This window comes from Chiloscyllium plagiosum, chromosome 26 (genome assembly GCF_004010195.1).
Source record: "Chiloscyllium plagiosum isolate BGI_BamShark_2017 chromosome 26, ASM401019v2, whole genome shotgun sequence".
NCBI lineage: Eukaryota > Metazoa > Chordata > Chondrichthyes > Orectolobiformes > Hemiscylliidae > Chiloscyllium > Chiloscyllium plagiosum.
This window is the reverse complement of record NC_057735.1, coordinates 27,616,494-27,633,885: the sequence shown is the minus strand read 5'-3', so window position 1 is coordinate 27,633,885 and position 17,392 is coordinate 27,616,494. Positions and strand designations below refer to the sequence as shown.

The 17,392-nt window shown below is 40.5% G+C and overlaps 1 protein-coding gene across 1 annotated transcript in view; it reads left to right on the top strand.

Moving 5' to 3' along the window:
• The window catches only part of LOC122563210 (leiomodin-1-like), a 35,562-nt gene extending 29,725 nt beyond the window's left edge, over nucleotides 1–5,837 (top strand). The window contains exon 3 of the mRNA XM_043716770.1: nucleotides 4,481–5,837. Coding sequence (XP_043572705.1) covers nucleotides 4,481–4,507 — 27 coding nt within the window. The 3' untranslated portion in view covers nucleotides 4,508–5,837. The remainder of the gene's footprint in view (nucleotides 1–4,480) is intronic.
• Nucleotides 5,838–17,392: the final 11,555 nt, after the last annotated feature.

Genomic DNA, 17,392 nt, shown 5'->3' with positions numbered 1-17,392 from the left:
CCTTACCTAACACTACGGGCAATTTAGCATGGCCAATTCACCTGACCTGCACATCTTTGGACTGTGGGAGGAAACCGGAGCACAGGGAGGAAACCCACGCAGACACGAGGAGAACGTGCAAACTCCACGCAGTCAGTCGCCTGAGGCGGGAATTGAACCCGGGTCTCTGGCGAATGAATAAGTTATTAAGGGGGATGATCAAAAGTTTGGATTAAAATATAGTTTAAGGTCACTGCTAAAGAATCAGAGAGAGATGAGGAGATAGAAAGATTTGTAGACAAGTTGCTGAGGAGAGGAACCAGATGATTGAAGGCATGGTCTCTAATGGTGGGAATGAAAGGTCTGGGAATCACAAGGCATAAGAATCAGAGAAATACAGAGTTAACCAATAGTGGTTATAACCTAAAAAAAGTACAATGGGAGGTGTTGGGGGAATGGTAAACCAATGTAGCTTAGCCAGGTAAGCATTACGTTAGTTAAATCAGAGTTGGCAAAAACATGGAACAGAATTACAGCTAAAGAAATGTAGAAGCAGAGATAAAAGAGAGTAATGATATGGAGGAATAAGTAGATTATCTTTGTGATGGATCCGAAGTTCATCTCAGACTCAAATAGAATGTTGAGAATGTGAGGAATCTGGCTCAACCTAAGATAGTGATAAAGAATGGAATTTGTGACTGGGGCTAAAATTGATAGCTTTGACTTTCTCAAAGATTAACTAGAGATTCTTTTTTAAGATTTGAAGTTGGATAAACAGTTTTACAACTGAAAGGGTGTAAGTCTGAAGTCAGAAATGGTGGAGAAGTTGAGCTGGGTATTAACAGTGTACACAATGCAACTGATCACTTGTCTTTAAATAGCATTGCTAAACAGAGTTAAAAATCACACAACAACAGGTTTATTTGGAAATACAAGCTTTTGGAGTGCTGCTCCTTCGTCAAGTAGCGAGCTACTGAAAGCATGTACTTCCAAATAAACATGTTGGACTATGACTAGTTTTGGCGAATGTGAGGACTCTGGAGATCAGAGTCAAGATTAGAGTGTTGCTGGAAAACCACAGCAGATCAGGCAGCATCCGATGAGCAGGAAAATCGATGTTCCAGGCAGGAACCCTAAATCTGGAATGAGCACATTCCTGACGATGGGCTCCAGCCCAAAATATCGATTTTCCTGCTCCTCAGATGCTGCCTGACCTGCTATGCTTTTCCAGCACCATTCTAATCTATAACTGGTTTTGTGTGATTTTCAACTTTGTCCATCCCAGTCCAACAATGATAATTCCCCATTATTGCTAAACAGCAGGATGCAAATAACAAAGAAGCAGGCAACAAGGAAAGTTAGGTCTATGGAACAACTGAGCTGACACCATGAGTGCAGGAGGAGCAACCAGATGCTCTGGCAAATATTTCTTAGTAAGCAGGGAACCAAGTAAGAGCATTACTATTGAACTGAGCAACAGAAAAGAGTTATTATTTTAGTTATAAACCAACCACTTACTTGAAGAGTTGAGTAATTTTTAGTTCAAATTTCAAAATTTTATTTCTAAAAATGTTAAGGAATGTTCAGGTCATTCCAATAAATGTCAGATCACAAAAGAGTGAAATTGGAAAATGTACTACTTCATGACAAGAGTTATGATATACATGCAAGAAATTGTTGAAATATAAATAGAATTCATGTGTCGTGGTATCCTTTTCCTATTGAGTGAAAGAAATTGACTAAAGGAAACTGCTTTCTGAAAGATGGCTTTTGTGCTTCAGGCCAGAAAATATATTCATTTCGGAGATGTGCTCTAAACTGGGCCATTATGAGCTCTAATTTTAACTGCAGAGAAGAGTTTGTCTGTAAATTCACAACAGCTTATAAATCAATATAGAGGCTAATTGTTGTTGTTGCATGTTTGATTGCTCAGTTGTGATTTGCTGTTGTATAATTTTGGTGGTGCAGTGGTTCAGTGGGGTCCCAGGTTTGATTCCCACCTCGGGTAACTGCCTGTGTGGAGCTTGTACACTCTCCCCATGTCTGCATGGGTTCCCTCTGGATACTCTGGTTTCCTCCTACAATCCAAAAATGTGCAGGTTAGGTGAATTGGCCATGCTAAATTGCCTATAGTGTTCAGGGATGTGTAGGTTAGGTGCATTTGTCAGGGGTAAATGTAAGGGAATAGGTCTGGGTGGGTTACTCTTCAGAAGGTTGGTGTGGACTTGTTCCGCCAAAATGGCCTGTTTCCACACTGTAGGGATTCAATGATTATCATGTTTTATACAATCAGGTCCAATATTGGACATTTTAATATCATTCTTTCCTGTTTAATGGATACAGTAGAATTCCTTGGCTTGAAAAGTTGAACTGAAAATGTGAGGTGGTTATGAAGACTAGGATTTGAATTCTGATTTCATTCTCCTGGGTCCTTACCCCTTTCTACTTAAAGTTTCCTGCATTTGGAAAAGATGCCTCTTTGTGCTAATGTCGCATAGGAACTGAATGTTTGATTGATTATCAAAGGAAAATAGCAACTCAAAACTTCATGTCCTGTTTCCCAGAAAACCTTTTAGCTAGAACAGCTTGGGTCTGCCCCAACTGTGCCATGCTGATATTCCTGATATATCATGTATTATGTGAAGACACCAGAAGAACAGTAAATTGTGTGGACACCCTTAGCAAGAAGTCACACCTCGTTACATAGATCAAAGTTCAGATTGCAATATTCTAGCATGGAGAAATGCTTACTTACAATAGAAAGCTCAGGATGCATTTTTCTACAGGAAGAAGTTTGGGGACAGCCTAATCTTATGCATTTGTAATTTCAGTTGTCCTTGTGGCTGTAAAATATGTTGCATTACTATTGATTGGCAACTGTCACGTGGCTATTTTTCCACACAAAGGATTTGAGAATGAACTGTATCAACAGAAGCAGGATGAACAAATGACCAGAGATCATTTTGCTAGATGACTTTATTATAAATGCTAGGTTGAACTCAAATACTCACAAATGGATACATTTGTTTACAGAAATTGAAAGTTGTTTTAATTCTTTATTCATATGATATGGGCATTGCTGGTTTGGCCAGCATTTATTGCCCATCCCTCGTTGCCCTTGAGAAGGTTGCCTTCTTGAACTGCTGCAGTCCATTTAGTATAAGTAAACCCACAATACTGTAGGGGAGAGTTCCAGCATATTGACCAGCAATACTGAAGGATATGTTTCCAAGTCTGAATGATGAATGGTTTAGATGGGAACTTATAGATGGTGTTCCCATGTACCTTCTGACCCTGTCCTTCCAGATGGGTTTGGAAGGTGTTCTCTAAGGACCTTTGGTTAATTTCTGCAGTGCATCTAATAGATGCTACGCATTGTTGATTCTGAGAATTGGTGATGGACAATGTTTCCTCAGATTTCTAGCAACTTCATTTTTGTTAGGGCTTTTTGATGGCGCAATAAGTCAAATGTGACCTTGATGTCAATGGGCAACAGTCCCTCTAATTTCTTTTCCTTGCAGCAGAGACCTCTAAGGTCAGTGGGTGGCAATGGTTTCTGAAAGTAAATGTTAATATGTCATCATGCTGACCAATAGGTTTTGGACATCCCAGCACCTGCACATTTTAGAGGGAATACTAGTCAGGGAGCAGTAATTAGCTGGGTTGGATTTGTACCTCTTTTTTTGTGTACAAGACATATCTGGGCAATTTGCAGACTATCAGACAGATGCCAGTGTTGTAGCTGTACTGGAACAGTTTAGCTAGGCACTTGACATGTTTTGAAGCTTAAGTCTTCGTAACTGTTGTTTGAAATTTGGCTGGGCCCATAGCCTTTTGAATATCCAGTGTATCCACATAGAATGAGTCAACTAACTGAAGACTGACATCTGTGATGCCAAATTTCTGGAGGACGCAAAGATGGATCATTCACTTAGTCTTTCTGATTGAAGATTTTTTCAAAATGGACATGTGAGCATCTGGGCATCAATGCAGGGGCAGCTTTTGCTTCTGGTTATCTGAACATGGAACCATGGCGCTTCCTAATGTGATGGCGTCCACCAATGGAAAGTTCTCGGACCTCGTTGCCTAAATTAAAATTGCCAACTAACTGATCTGCCATGATCTTATTGAATGACGGAACAGGCTTGAGGGGCTGAAGACCTTACTTCTGCATCTATTTTGTACGTCCCTGAAATTGCTGTTGCCAGTTAAACAGCCCAGGGGCAGGACTCCACTGGGGAACTCTTCCAACATAGATCCCAAGGATCCCATCCACCCCCATCTCCTGTGAAATCTACCATTATTTTTAGCTTTCTAATCAGGCTGCGGAAATATTCATCAGCCCAGTTTCTACTACTGTCCATTGCCTTATATTGCAATCCTGACTGATAAATATTTCATGTTATTTAAAAACAAACTATTTGATTACCTATAATGTTCAATTCGATTTGTTACAATTGTTTGAAATACTTTTCTAATAATTTTTTTTTACTGGTTTTAGGTTGAAGTTCCAAAGTTGCTACAGTAAGAAGATGTGCCATTATGTGCTGTTGGAGATGCTCCATTAATCCTTATATAATTCACCATTTAGCTAAAGCTTCATTGATACAATGTTCTCATTCTGATCATTTGAAGGACTTATTGTTACAGCCTTGTTTGAGGCCATGTGAAAAGATGAAAACATTTTGAAGAACTTCCTCAAATTGTATTGCTTGATCTTACTATTTTTCCACTGTGGCCTTTACACTTTTAATAAATCTTGTAACTTTCCTATAGTTCGGTTTTCTGCTACAACAGCTTTCCATTGGTTGTAATTTCCTGATGTTCCCACCCCAATTCTTTACCTCAATTTTATCATTACTTTAATTGACATATTTGTGAAACGTCTATCTTACCTGAACATTGCATTTTTGATACACATTCTCTTCGTTGCTAAAACAACAATCATATGACCTTTTTAACCTTGCTCCTTTCATGAAACAATGACACTGCCAGACTGATATGCCGCTTGGTCATCTCTCCTAATTTTTACATGTATTTATTAACCTTCCTTCCCCTCTGGGACAGTAGCTTGGCTGATGCCTTGTAATTCTAGATAACAGTGTAATCCTCAAGCTGACCTTCTATGATCAGAGGTAAGGACATATAATGATGGTTAAAAAGCTTTAACAGTCTTCTTAGAAATAGGTATTACAACCTAAAATTCTTATTACCTGTTTCCCTTAAATCTTATCTAGTTCTATTTGCAATGACTATTTTCAGTGGAAAAAAAGAGCAATGTCTTAATCCTAAAGGAATTGTAAATATTTGGCTGGTTTGGTTTTCTATGTAATATTTTAATATGTAATATGAGAACATTTGTAAATGTATGCTTTCTGCACACAAGAGATACACAAGCAGGAATCATGTAACTTCCATTCTACGCCTGATGTACCATTTATAGAAATAATACAGAATACAATAAACAGCACAATAAAAAAGCTTCCGATTCTTCTGACTAAAAGCATTTTTTTTCTTGTATGTCAAGTACATTTGGTTTGCTGTCTCCTGTCTGTTAGTAAAAGCTATATCTGTGCTAATGTGAAACATGTAATATTCTTTTATCTTTTGATTATTTTTGTAAATATAAAACCATATTTCATTTCATGTGTAAAATGCATATCAATATAGGAAACAAATATGTTAATTCAAAAAATGAGCTTAACTCAATTGCAGAATTGTCTTGACATGAACATTTCCTTTTGACACACAGTAAAAATGTATAGACAATCATAGTGATAGGAAAGCAAGTTTTCAGGTAATAATTATGTTTCTTGTTGTGAACGATGCCAAATTTAAATAAAAATCATTTATGAGAAAAAAAGCATAATCTGTGGTTAGTAAATTCTGCATTTTACAAAATACACACAGAACAACTATTGCCTACATATCAGGTCTGTCATTTGTAATATTCATATTAACACATAATATTACACATATTAACATTACAGAATGCAAACTGTATAGAATTAAAGAAATGCTAAGTAGTTGCTTTAAACATTTTCAACAATAACATATTCTTGCCATAGCAGACATGCAAGTTCTCTATCAGATTCCAGTGTTCCATGATGTTGTTGTTTATATGCATGTGCAGAGATTTTCAATGTTTTAAACAGAAATCTCCATTTCTTGATATACAATAACAATTCGCATGCTATTGCTTACATTTTAAATTATTTTGTTCGAAAACGTCTCAACTGTTTTCTATCAGTAAAGCTCCATCATTAACTGTCTTGTTGTAAACAGGCAGCATAGAGTGTAGATTTAGAAGCAGTAAATCTATTTGACTATGGGATTTACAGAACATGCAGAGAGAGGTGCTCAATGCAGTGAATATTCATTGCTACTATCACATTTTGCCTATTCATCCATGGAACAGTTAGGTTGTGAAGTCCTTTGGAATGGTCTGAGGATATGTAGAGCTCTATATAAATACAAATTTTTATCCAATTTCCTGTACAACAGCAGTCATTGCACTTCAAAAATAATCAGTTAGTTGTGAGCCACTTGGGAGGTCCTGAGAGCACTTGAATTATTTTTGCAAAGATGAAGTGTGATCTGACAGTGATTTACTGCTGTATTTCATCAGGTTGTTGCAGGCAGGCCCAGCGTCTTTTAGCAATGACATTTAATAGACCAGAAAGCCTATTTCAATAAACTGCGTATGGTGATCCATACTTCTCAATTTACTTTGCTCACTGAAAATGTTTTAGCCTTGCATCATTGCAATCCTTCTCCCCAGAGAGCAGAAAAATATTTACCTTCCCTAAAAGGGATATGACTCAGTGGTGAGTAGATGTGATAGTTCACAGTTCCCAGTGGCACACAATACAGAGTACTCAATTGCAAAGCACTTTCGTGTAATCTTTTGGATAAGGTTATTTTTTATATGGCTATTCCTGGTAATATGTCTCACTTAGGATCCTATTTTTCTAGAAGCTTGAACAACTTTTTCTTCATCTCTTGAAATACAATCATAGAGACAATGCTATCCAAAAATATGTCTCTATGTTACCAAAGCCCCAGAATGCAGGAACAGAAAATAAGACTGGTACGTATAGAATCAGTTAATGGGCTAATGTGACAGTCAAATTGTTTGAGTGGTACAGTCTGTACAGCACAACAAACCCACAACAGGAAACAAAATTCTGTTTTGTGTTGCTGATTAAACATGATGAAATTATGGTAGTTTTCAATGGATTGCATTTTTGCTTTAAAACTACCTCATCATTCAGTTCTAACAGTGAAAGCATCCCTTTTTGAATTCAACATCCAAATCAACGAGATCCTGCAACTTACCACTTACTTTGCTTTAAAAATTCTAAGGAAAAAGAAATTCTAGGATCCTAGCTTCTCTGACTGGACATTGGTAATAAGACATAGAAATAGTACTAATCCTAATCATTGGTTAGGCTGTGCTTAGAATATTATTTCCAATAATGGAAACTTTCACTTAAAATAATGTCACAAGTCCACCCCCCTCTATTTCCTTGTTGGAGAAAGTGCTGATGATAGTACCATGTAGCAATGAGGATTTTAAATATATTATGTCCTCATTTCATCAGGCCAGAGATGATTTAGCAAATTTGATACATGTGCGAAATTACAAACAATTTTTATAAGATAATTATCAAGAAATTATTTCCAATGATTAGTCAATTGGTATCTAAAAGGCATACATTAAGTATTATGAACAATTACTTATTTGCCTAGGGTCAATTTTGACTCTCCCATGTCCAATCAGCTCCACATTTCAATACAGGCTTAGTCCAAGCAAAGCAATGTTTGGTGAGATTGACTGCCCTTGACTTCAAGACAGCATTTGACTGAACACCAAAGGACACTAGTAAAACTCAAGTTAGTAAGAATAAGAGAGAAAACTTCACCAATTAGAATCATATCTGTACAATGGAAGGTGGCTGTACACATTGGTGGCTAATCAGCTCAGCCTAAGGATATTGCTGCAGGTATTCTTCTTGACAGGCTTAGGTCCAACTATCATTAGCTGAATCATCAACATATTTCCTTTGTCATAAGATCAAGGATGGATTGTTAACTGATGATTCCACAAAAACAGCTGTATCCACAATTTTTCAGATAAACAAGCAACCTGTACTGAGGACAACATTCAGAAAAATTCTTGCCTCACATGTGTCAGTTATCTGTAATCTCCAGTGAAGGACAGAACAACAATATGATGATAGCATTGAATGGTATAGGATGATCAAGACACCACCATCAAAGTTAGTGTGACGAATGTTGACCAGAAACTAAATTGAGCCAGTCACATAAATGTTGTGACTACAGCAGGTCATTAGACAGCTACCCTGCAGAGAAAGGATCATCTCCTGACTCCTTAAAGTCTCTCCACCACATAGAAAGAATATCAGTGTCATGCAATACACTATCCTTGCTTATACAGAGCTCTAATCGAAAAACTATAATACCATCTAAGATAAAACAGTTCAGTTTTTTGGCACCCATTCAATGGTTTCAATCTCACAACTGTTATCACATGCCATCTTAGCTTCTCCAAACTATCTTAGTTTCGGTATACATCAATGTTCTTTTATTGTTGCTGGATCAGATTCCTGGACACTCCTAGCTAACAACATGATGAGAAGAACTTCATCACATAAGCTACAGCATTTCAAGAAGCTGAACAATGACAACTCTCTAAAAGGCAACTAGGGTTTGGGATGTAAAATAAATATCAGCCTTGCTAATGGTGTCTATATACTGAGAGGAAATGAAAATAAATAAAAATTGAGGGGAGAGGTTTTTTTAAAGAGCTTTGGGGAATCAAAAAAAAGCTTTTTAAGGGGGAACTGATAAGAAATTGAAAAATAACATTTAAGAGTCCAAGGGAGAACAAGGGAACATGATTAAGTGGCTCTTTCCAAAAACCACAGATGTGAAGTATTGAGGCATCATTGTGCTGTAATATTCTTTGATTCGAGAAAGTAAAAGCTACTAATACAAAAACTGTTTACGAATTGCTAATATAATGATTATATCGCCATATTCTTGTTTGTTTGTTGATAGTAAACTACCTGAAGCAATCATTGATATTGATATATGTGAGATAATACTTTTCTGACCACAGGAATTGAAAGCATTTCTTTCACTATCACTCATTATTCCACTAAATGTAATTAAAATATTTAATATTACTAAGGATTAGTCAATAGTTATACTTAATGTATACATAAAGATCTGATACAAAGAAAGCCAATTTCATAAAACCAATAATAACATTGTGCATCACACAGGGACAACTTTTTCTACACAGAGAGTGGTTCGTGTACTGAATGAACTTCAAGAGGAAGTGGTGGATGCAGTTACAGTTACAATATTTAAAAGATTTTGGATAGGTACATGAATAAGAAATGTTTGGAGGGATAGGGTCCAGTACAGACAGGTGGGATTAGTTTAGTTTAGGATAATGATCGGCGTGGAGTAGTTTGACCAAAGGGTCTGTTTCCATGCTGTGTGACTCTATGACTCTATTTGCATCATTTTTGCATATGTAAAACTTTGTATAACCCAACTATTTATACCCTGTTGGCAAACTCAAAATTAACACCATTCACTTCTTTAAAACAGGGCACGCAGGTAATCTAGAAACTGTCGCTCTATGTTTGTCTGAACATCAAGCAGGTTGAACGGTTGAATCTTAGAACTACTGATAACTCCAACTTGTTAAGCTGAATTGAATATATTCCAACCAATATTAATTTCACTGTTGAATAAAACATGATATAACATACACTAACTCTACAGAACTTAATAAAGAATGACTCATCATGAATTCTACCTCCTGATGCCTAATATAGTGTAACATAAATGATGGCCACAGTCCAATTCATCTCCTGCACTGTATGATTTCTGAACAGAATAACTGATAAAAACAGAAAAGCAACTTAAAAAGACATGTTTATGATAATACTTTGCGGTTGTTTTCACTGTTATGACACAAATGATTTCTTTGCAAGATAAACATTTAATTTTCCCAAAATTAACCAACATCAGATTGGTTTTTATCATAACACTCACTTTGGTCATTTAATTCCTAAATACCACACAGTGCTTAAAAGAAACAAAAGCATCACAGAAATGCCTATATTTGGTCAGTTTTTCTGCAGCTCAAAAGTTCATTCCTTTGCTATTTTAAATTACTGGATGGAGGCCAATCCACTCCTTGTTACAAATGGTACAATAAAAACAAAACAAAAAGCAAGTGATATGTCGATTAGAAGCCAAGAAAAGGACCAGACTTAGGGGAACAGAACAAAAAAAAAGTTTATTATCATACTGTGTTAGGTTGCAATAATTGACAAAACACTACCACAATGTTGTGGGGAAAATCACCAGTCTTGGGGTCAGAATTGGGGTTCAATGACAGAGTTTATTTTACCAGGAAATACCGGAACTCCGGGGGGGGAAAGACATCAACAGCACGGTGGTCAGCTGCGAGTCTTCTCTCAACCTGGAGCACATGTCAAGACACTTTTATACATTTTGGAATACAATAGGTCTGTGATGAGGTCTTTGTAACATGTAGAATCATTGATGGTTTCAATGCAGTCATTGTCAGTCCCTGTGCAGTCTTTGTTAATTTCAGCACGGCTGTTGTCAGTTTCAGCGCAGACATTGTCAATTTCAATATCTGCACGGAAGTCAATTGGTGTAGTAATGGGCACTAATCGCTCTTCCCGAAAGGGACGATTACTGCAACCCTGGCTATTATCACTTTGTATTGAGTCCGTATCAAACTGTTTCTATCAAAGGTGTTGGCTGGATCCAGACGGGCAGTGTATGCTACTCATGTGTATTCTCTCCCCCACCCGCCTTAAACTAATCAACTAGGCTGTGAGTGCATTGTGCTGGCATTCTGGTGGCCCCAGGCAGTGTCTGTGTTTACTCTGCTGTCTCTCTCCATACTGTGGTCCAGCGGCCATCTTATGCCTCAACTGGCCAACTGATGGCTCAGCGGCCATTTTGTGTGTCCGTGTGCCCAGTGTCACCCTGCTCCATGCCATCTGCCACTTCAGTCCCCCCATTGTGGTCAAGGAGGTGACTTTGGAGATCTCCCACACACTACCTAATTTACATTTAGAGGTGGGCCATCTCTAGGAACTCCCCCTCTTGAGGGGTATCATGGAGTCCAATTTGGTTGGGGGCCCTTCCATGGTGACACTCACTGCTGGTACAGTTCTCTTCAGTAGCGCCTTACAGCAGAGCTTTAAACACCTGAGGCCCACACAGAATACCAGCATGAATGCAATGAGGAGAACTATCCCTTGTGCCAAAGAGGGTCCCCAAGATTTACCGATCAACCAATTTAGCCAGCTGTCTATAATTGTGGCTCCCTGTTGAAAATTATCTAGCTGGTCTCGGATATTCTTGATGGCTTCTGTAATGTTATAGGAGGCATCAATAACATGGGTGATACAATTGTCGCCAATAATTGTACAAAATCCCCCTTGCTGTGCTAATTGATAATCACCGCGTATCGTGTCTGCTGTGTGAAGAGTCTGAGTTTAGCCAGCTCTATATTAATTGCTTCCAGAGCTTTTGAGGTACCATTGTCTAAGATAGTCAGGCCACATTACGAATCCTGACATGCTCCCGACAGTCGCGACACTTAAACACAGTAAAATACAGACAGGTATGTACATTTTGCAGTTAAAATTAAGTTATCAGTCAAAGTTTTTGTTTTCGCCAGGAGGTGCAGTCTTGCTTCTGTGTGGTTTGTTCTGTTGTGTTATCGGTACTCTTCGCGGTATGACCATCTTGTCGGCAGTTCCTGTCCGTACCTGGGGAATTGTCAATGACATTAGTTTGGTCACAGGAGTCTTTAAACGGTTTTAGTTGGGTCCAGTGCTTCCATGTGCCTTTTCCTTTAATGTCTAGGCAGGCATCAGTGTCCCTACTTATTACCACGTCATATGGGCCATTCCTTTCTGGGACAAAGCCAGGTTTGTCAGGGAATGCTCACACCAGAATGCGGCTTCCGGTTGCTGGGACCTCAGGGATGATTTCAAGTTTCCCTGCCTTGTCCTTTTTGTCCTGTTTATCAATTGCAGATTTACGCATCCCTTTCAATTGGACGATTAATTTTATGACATATCGCCGAATTTTGATTTTTAGTGGACCCACATCGGTGCCACCTGTGATTATGGTCTCTGGCAATTGCATTGCTCGCCTGATCATTAATTCATTTGGTGCTAATCTTGTTGCCTGATTTGTGTTGGCTCTTAATTTCATTAGTATGGCTGGCTGCACCTCAGCCCATGTTCTGCCTGAGGTTTGTATAGCCTTAGCTAAAGTATTTTTGAATGTTCTATTCATTCTCTCTACCATCCCTGAGCTCTGGGGGTGATAGCGGATGTGAAATTTTTGTCTAATGCCGTGTAATTGACAGACAGTCTTCATGACCTTGCCTGTAAAATGTGTCTCTTGGTCAGAGTTGATCTGGAGGGGTACCCTCCACCTTGGGATTACCTCCTTCGCTAATATTCTGGCTACAGTGGTCGCAGTGCAGCTTTTATTCGGGAATGCTTCTACCCATTGGGTGAACTGGTCTACGATGACCAGGCAGTACGTTTTCCCACGGGAAGGTGGTAATGGCCCTGTGAAATCTATCTGAAGGAGTTCCCATGGTCCCCTAGGTCTAGGCTAGGTTCCATCCTAACTTTTATGGGTCTCCCTGGGTCATGTTGTGCACAAACTATGCATCTGCGGCAGTACTTGGCCACGTCTCTTGCCATCCCCTTCCACCACCACTCTCTCCCTAGGCTTGCTATCATGGCCTCTCTACCTCTATAGCAGAGCCCGTGGTGCAGTTCAAGCAATGTGTTCTCTATACATGCTGGTGCTACCTGCTTTTCTGCTCACCTCCAGACACCATCCTCCCCTTTGAATACCCCCCTGCAGTTTCCATTGCTCTCTCTCTTCCTATGGGGTGTCCTCCTGTAGCTGCTGAATTTGGATAGCATATCTCGCTAATTCAATAGTGGCTATTGCAGCCTCATTAATGGCTTCTTGTTTTCGGGCTTTCTGAGCTGCTCGGTCTGCTGCCTGGTTTCCTTTGAATTTTAGCCAATTTTGGCTCTCTTTTTGCTGGCTCCTTTTGATGGGCTTTTACTTTTATTACTGCAGCCCCTTTTGGCTGTTCACTGGCACGCAATAGTGTCTGAATTCTTAATTGGTGTCTGATACGGGGCTCCCCCCATGGTGGTGAAACCTCTTCTGCCCCCATGCCACCATGTAGTCATGGACTACACTGAAGGCATATTGACTGTCTGTATATATGTTGAAAAATGTAGTGCTGGAAAAACACAGCAGGCCAGGCAGCATCCGAGGAGCAGGAGAATCTTCTTCAGGAAGATTCCTGAAAAAGGGTTTATGCCCGAAACGTCAATTCTCCTGCTCCTCGGATGCTGCCTGGCCTGCTGTGTTTTTCCAGCACCACATTTTTCAACTCTGGTATTCCAGCATCTGCAGTCCTCACTTTCTTCTGTCTATATATAGTCACGGTTTTTCCTTTTGCTAGTTCCAGTGCTTTGGTGAGTGCTACCAGTTCTGCTGCCTGTGCGGACTGACTCCCATCAATCCTCCCAGACAGAACTGTTTCTATCATTTACCACAGCCCATCCTGTTCGGGGCGACCCTGCTACGTGTTTTCATGACCCATCCATGAAGAGGGTCTCCTTGGTTGTGTCTTGGGGGTATCTTTTACTCTCCCCCATCCTTGTTTCCTTCTATATCCCCACAGTTGTGCAGTTCCCCTACATCTAGAATTCCCTCAGCTGGATTCTCTCCTATATCCCTATTACCGTGGACTGACTTGGGGGTAAAAGAACTGCCTTCCACTTTGCCCTTCTCATATTGGAGATGGCCCTCAGTTTCACTGTGTTTAGCATCTCTACGAGGGCGTGTTCAGTGTAGCGGATGACATTCCTTGCCATCATGGGCTTGCTAACCCTAATGGCCCAAGCAGTACAGTCTAAGGCTGCTATACCTGGGCAACCCGGTGACTACTGGCCCTTCTGTCGTTGAATAGTACCCTACAGCTCTTCTCCTGCTACTGTGCTCTTGGGTGACCACTGCAGAGTAAAACCCTCCCTCATTATTACAGTGGATGTGAAAATCCTTGCTGGGATCTGGCAGCCCAAGCCTGGGGCTAATATGGGTCGAGTTTTAAGCTGACTGTATGCCTCCTCCTGTTCTGGCTCCCAGGTTACAGTTTCCAAGGAAGGCTTGCCTCCTTTAATTAATCTCTGGATCAGTTCAGTCAATTTTGCAAATTCGGGTATAAAGCTCCAACTGTAGTTGAATAGCCCTGAGACCTTTCTGACTCCCCTGACAGTGGCAGGTCGTGGCATCTGTTAGATTGCCTTCTTGTGGTTGTTGGGCATTTCTTTGAGTCCCTGGGATATGAGGTGTCTCAGGTATAAGACCTGTGTTTTCCAATTTGTATCTTTGTGGAGCTAACTATTAAACCTGCGGTTGCCAATTCCCGCAATACTAGACGTAAAGCTTCCTGGTGTCCTGACTTGGACTCTGAGGCAATTAGGATATCATGTACATAATGAAGGGCAGTGCTACCCTCTGGTAAATCTATTGTCTTCAGAATGTTGCTTATCACCCTGTGAAAAATAGTGGGGCTGTTGTGGAACCCCTGTGGCAGGCGAGAGCATGTATACTGACTGTCCCTTACAAAAGCGAATTTGTTCTGGGACTCAGGGTGTAACGGGATAGACCAGAAACCATTGGCTATGTCTAAAACAGTAAAAATCTTGTATTTGGGGTCCAAGCCATTTAAAATGGTGGAGGGGTCTGCTACAATGGGGTGCAATTTGTGGGCGACCTTATTTAGTCCTATATAATCAATGGTGAGTCTGTAGCTCCCATCAGGCTTTATTACTGGCCACATTGGGGAATTAGTTGTACTTTTGGTTGCTGGATTCCCTGTTTCACTAATCCTTTCACTATCTCCACAATTGTTTTTTCTGCTTCAGGTTTTATTGGGTATTGCTGGTGGGGCTTATGCTCTGGTCCGGGAACCCTTATCGGGTCTATGTTAACTAGATCTGTATCTAACTTTGTTACTGCCCAAGTTCCGGGGACGGAGGCGCAGATGGCTCCAAATCCCCCCTTTTTGAGATTCCAGTCCCTACTGGTGGCTGTAGCCACTTTAATAGTTTCAAGGTGACTTGTAAGGTTCCCAATCTCAGTCTTCTAACCGTCCTGTCTTGGCCAAATCAATTTCCCTTTTGCACAATTGATTAGAACATTATATTCTTGCGTGAGATCATTGCCCGTTATGGTGCCCTCATTATTTTGGCATTCATAGAATCTCATGGGGATATATTTTTATATATATGTATATAGAGTGTATTTCTGTGAGGGTAGTTTCACTTAAGTAAGTTGGTGTTTTATCCCCTCTTGCTTCAGTTAAGAGAATCATTTTATTTGTGTAGGGTAAGGGTAAGTTTGTGATGGATACAGCTGCTTCTATTTGCATTTCACATTTCCTCCCTCCTATTACTACGGGTACATAAATTCTCCCTTCTCCCTTACTCTCATGAATGGGGGCTGCTGGTTGTCAGCTCTGCTGTCCTCAGGACTCCCACAGTTCTGTGGTGTTCTGAGTGGTGTTTGGGGGTGCCCCATGCTTTTCCTAGCAGTGGCTGCAGTATTTTACATTGTTCCCTGCTCTAACTCTTGTATTCTGTCCTCCAGCTCTTTAACTTGTTTCTGGTCCTTTCTCCACCAACTGTGGTGGCACTCACTTGTTCAATTCGGCCTGCTAATTGGTATACTAACATTACCCCTATCTTTTTTAGTTTTATTCCGTTTCTGTTTATCTATCTACTCTCTCTGTTGTGCTAATGTCTGGGATGGATCCCAACCACCTTTCTTCATTTGTTCTGTCAGCCCTTGTTTGTCTGCCTTGTATTTCTTAATAAGGGAACCTGTAGTTTTCCCTTAAAACTTTGATCTGCCATTTAGCAGACTGTGTACCCCCGGATACCACCAACAGTAAAGTGTTCCTAACCAGTGGGGACTTCTCTACCCCCTAGCCAATAATACCATTTGTATGGCCATAGCAGCTTCCTAGCAAGGTGTGCTCTCTACTGGTGAGACTTCTCTAACCTCCTGGCCACCTCTACTGACCCAATGCCTCCCGATAGGCCCAGAAACCTATCTCTAGCCCGGTGTGCTCTCTACCGGTGGGATGCTTTACCCTCTCAGCCACCGCCACCATTCAAGCTCTGTTGTTCTACCATGGACTGACAGGATATCACAGTTCCTCACAGTGTCCATGCTCCACACCTTGGTAACACGTGCTCCACTGAGGTTTGGCTTTTGGTCAGAGTGATCAGCTCCTCTTCCTCACCACATTGGAAATTACAAGTACAAACAGCATCCAGCTTTTAACTTAAACTCTAACTGGACTCTGTGTTGTTCGCCTCTACAGGGTCCAATGTTACCTGACTTTGCCACTCGTGCTTCACAACTCCTAGTGACCTTGGCGCCTCAATTCTCACTTCAAATCCCAACCTACGCATTGGGAGGGGGCTACCCCTCTGAACAACCGGTTTAGGAAAGGGCTTTTGAGACAGGCACTACCTTGTCCTGTTTTCAGCACAAGCAACAGGTTCTTACAACAGTTAATACAGTTAAACACTTATTCTACACAGACATGCACTTAAATTTTTTTAACTCAGTACTGTAGCAAGTTAGACATTACAATCGGTATACCTTTTAAACTGTGTCTTGGCCCGGTCTGACTCTTCCCATTTGCAGGTACAAATTGGTTCTTACCCCGGTTTTTTTTTATTTCAAAAATATACTTTATTCCTAAATACTTTGATGATCTATATAACTGGACATGCCATACATATATAAACATTCCATTTGTTTGCATATCGAAACAGAGTAATCATTCCTATTTACAGGTCTGTATGATTACATTTTTAGCTGAGGCGTCAGCAGAGTCCAAATGACTGCGTGGGCCCCCTGTTCTTCTTTAGGCAGGCAGACGTTACACAATGGTCTTTCCCCACCGCGCCTTGGCGGCAGCTGCCCCAAGCTTCAGCGCATCCCTCAACATGTAGTCCTGTACCTTGGAATGTGCCAGTCTGCAACACTCACTCGGGGTCAACTCCTTCAGCTGGAAGATCAACAGGTTTCGGCTTGCCCAGAGAGCGTCCTTCACCGAGTTGATGATCCTCCAGGCACAGTTGATGTTTGTCTCGGTGTGCGCTGGCGATGAGGCATTCTGCCAAATGGCTTTGACAGTCTGCTCAGGGAACCGCTCGATAGGATCCGCCCTCTCCTTTTCCCGAAGGGTCTCAAGGAC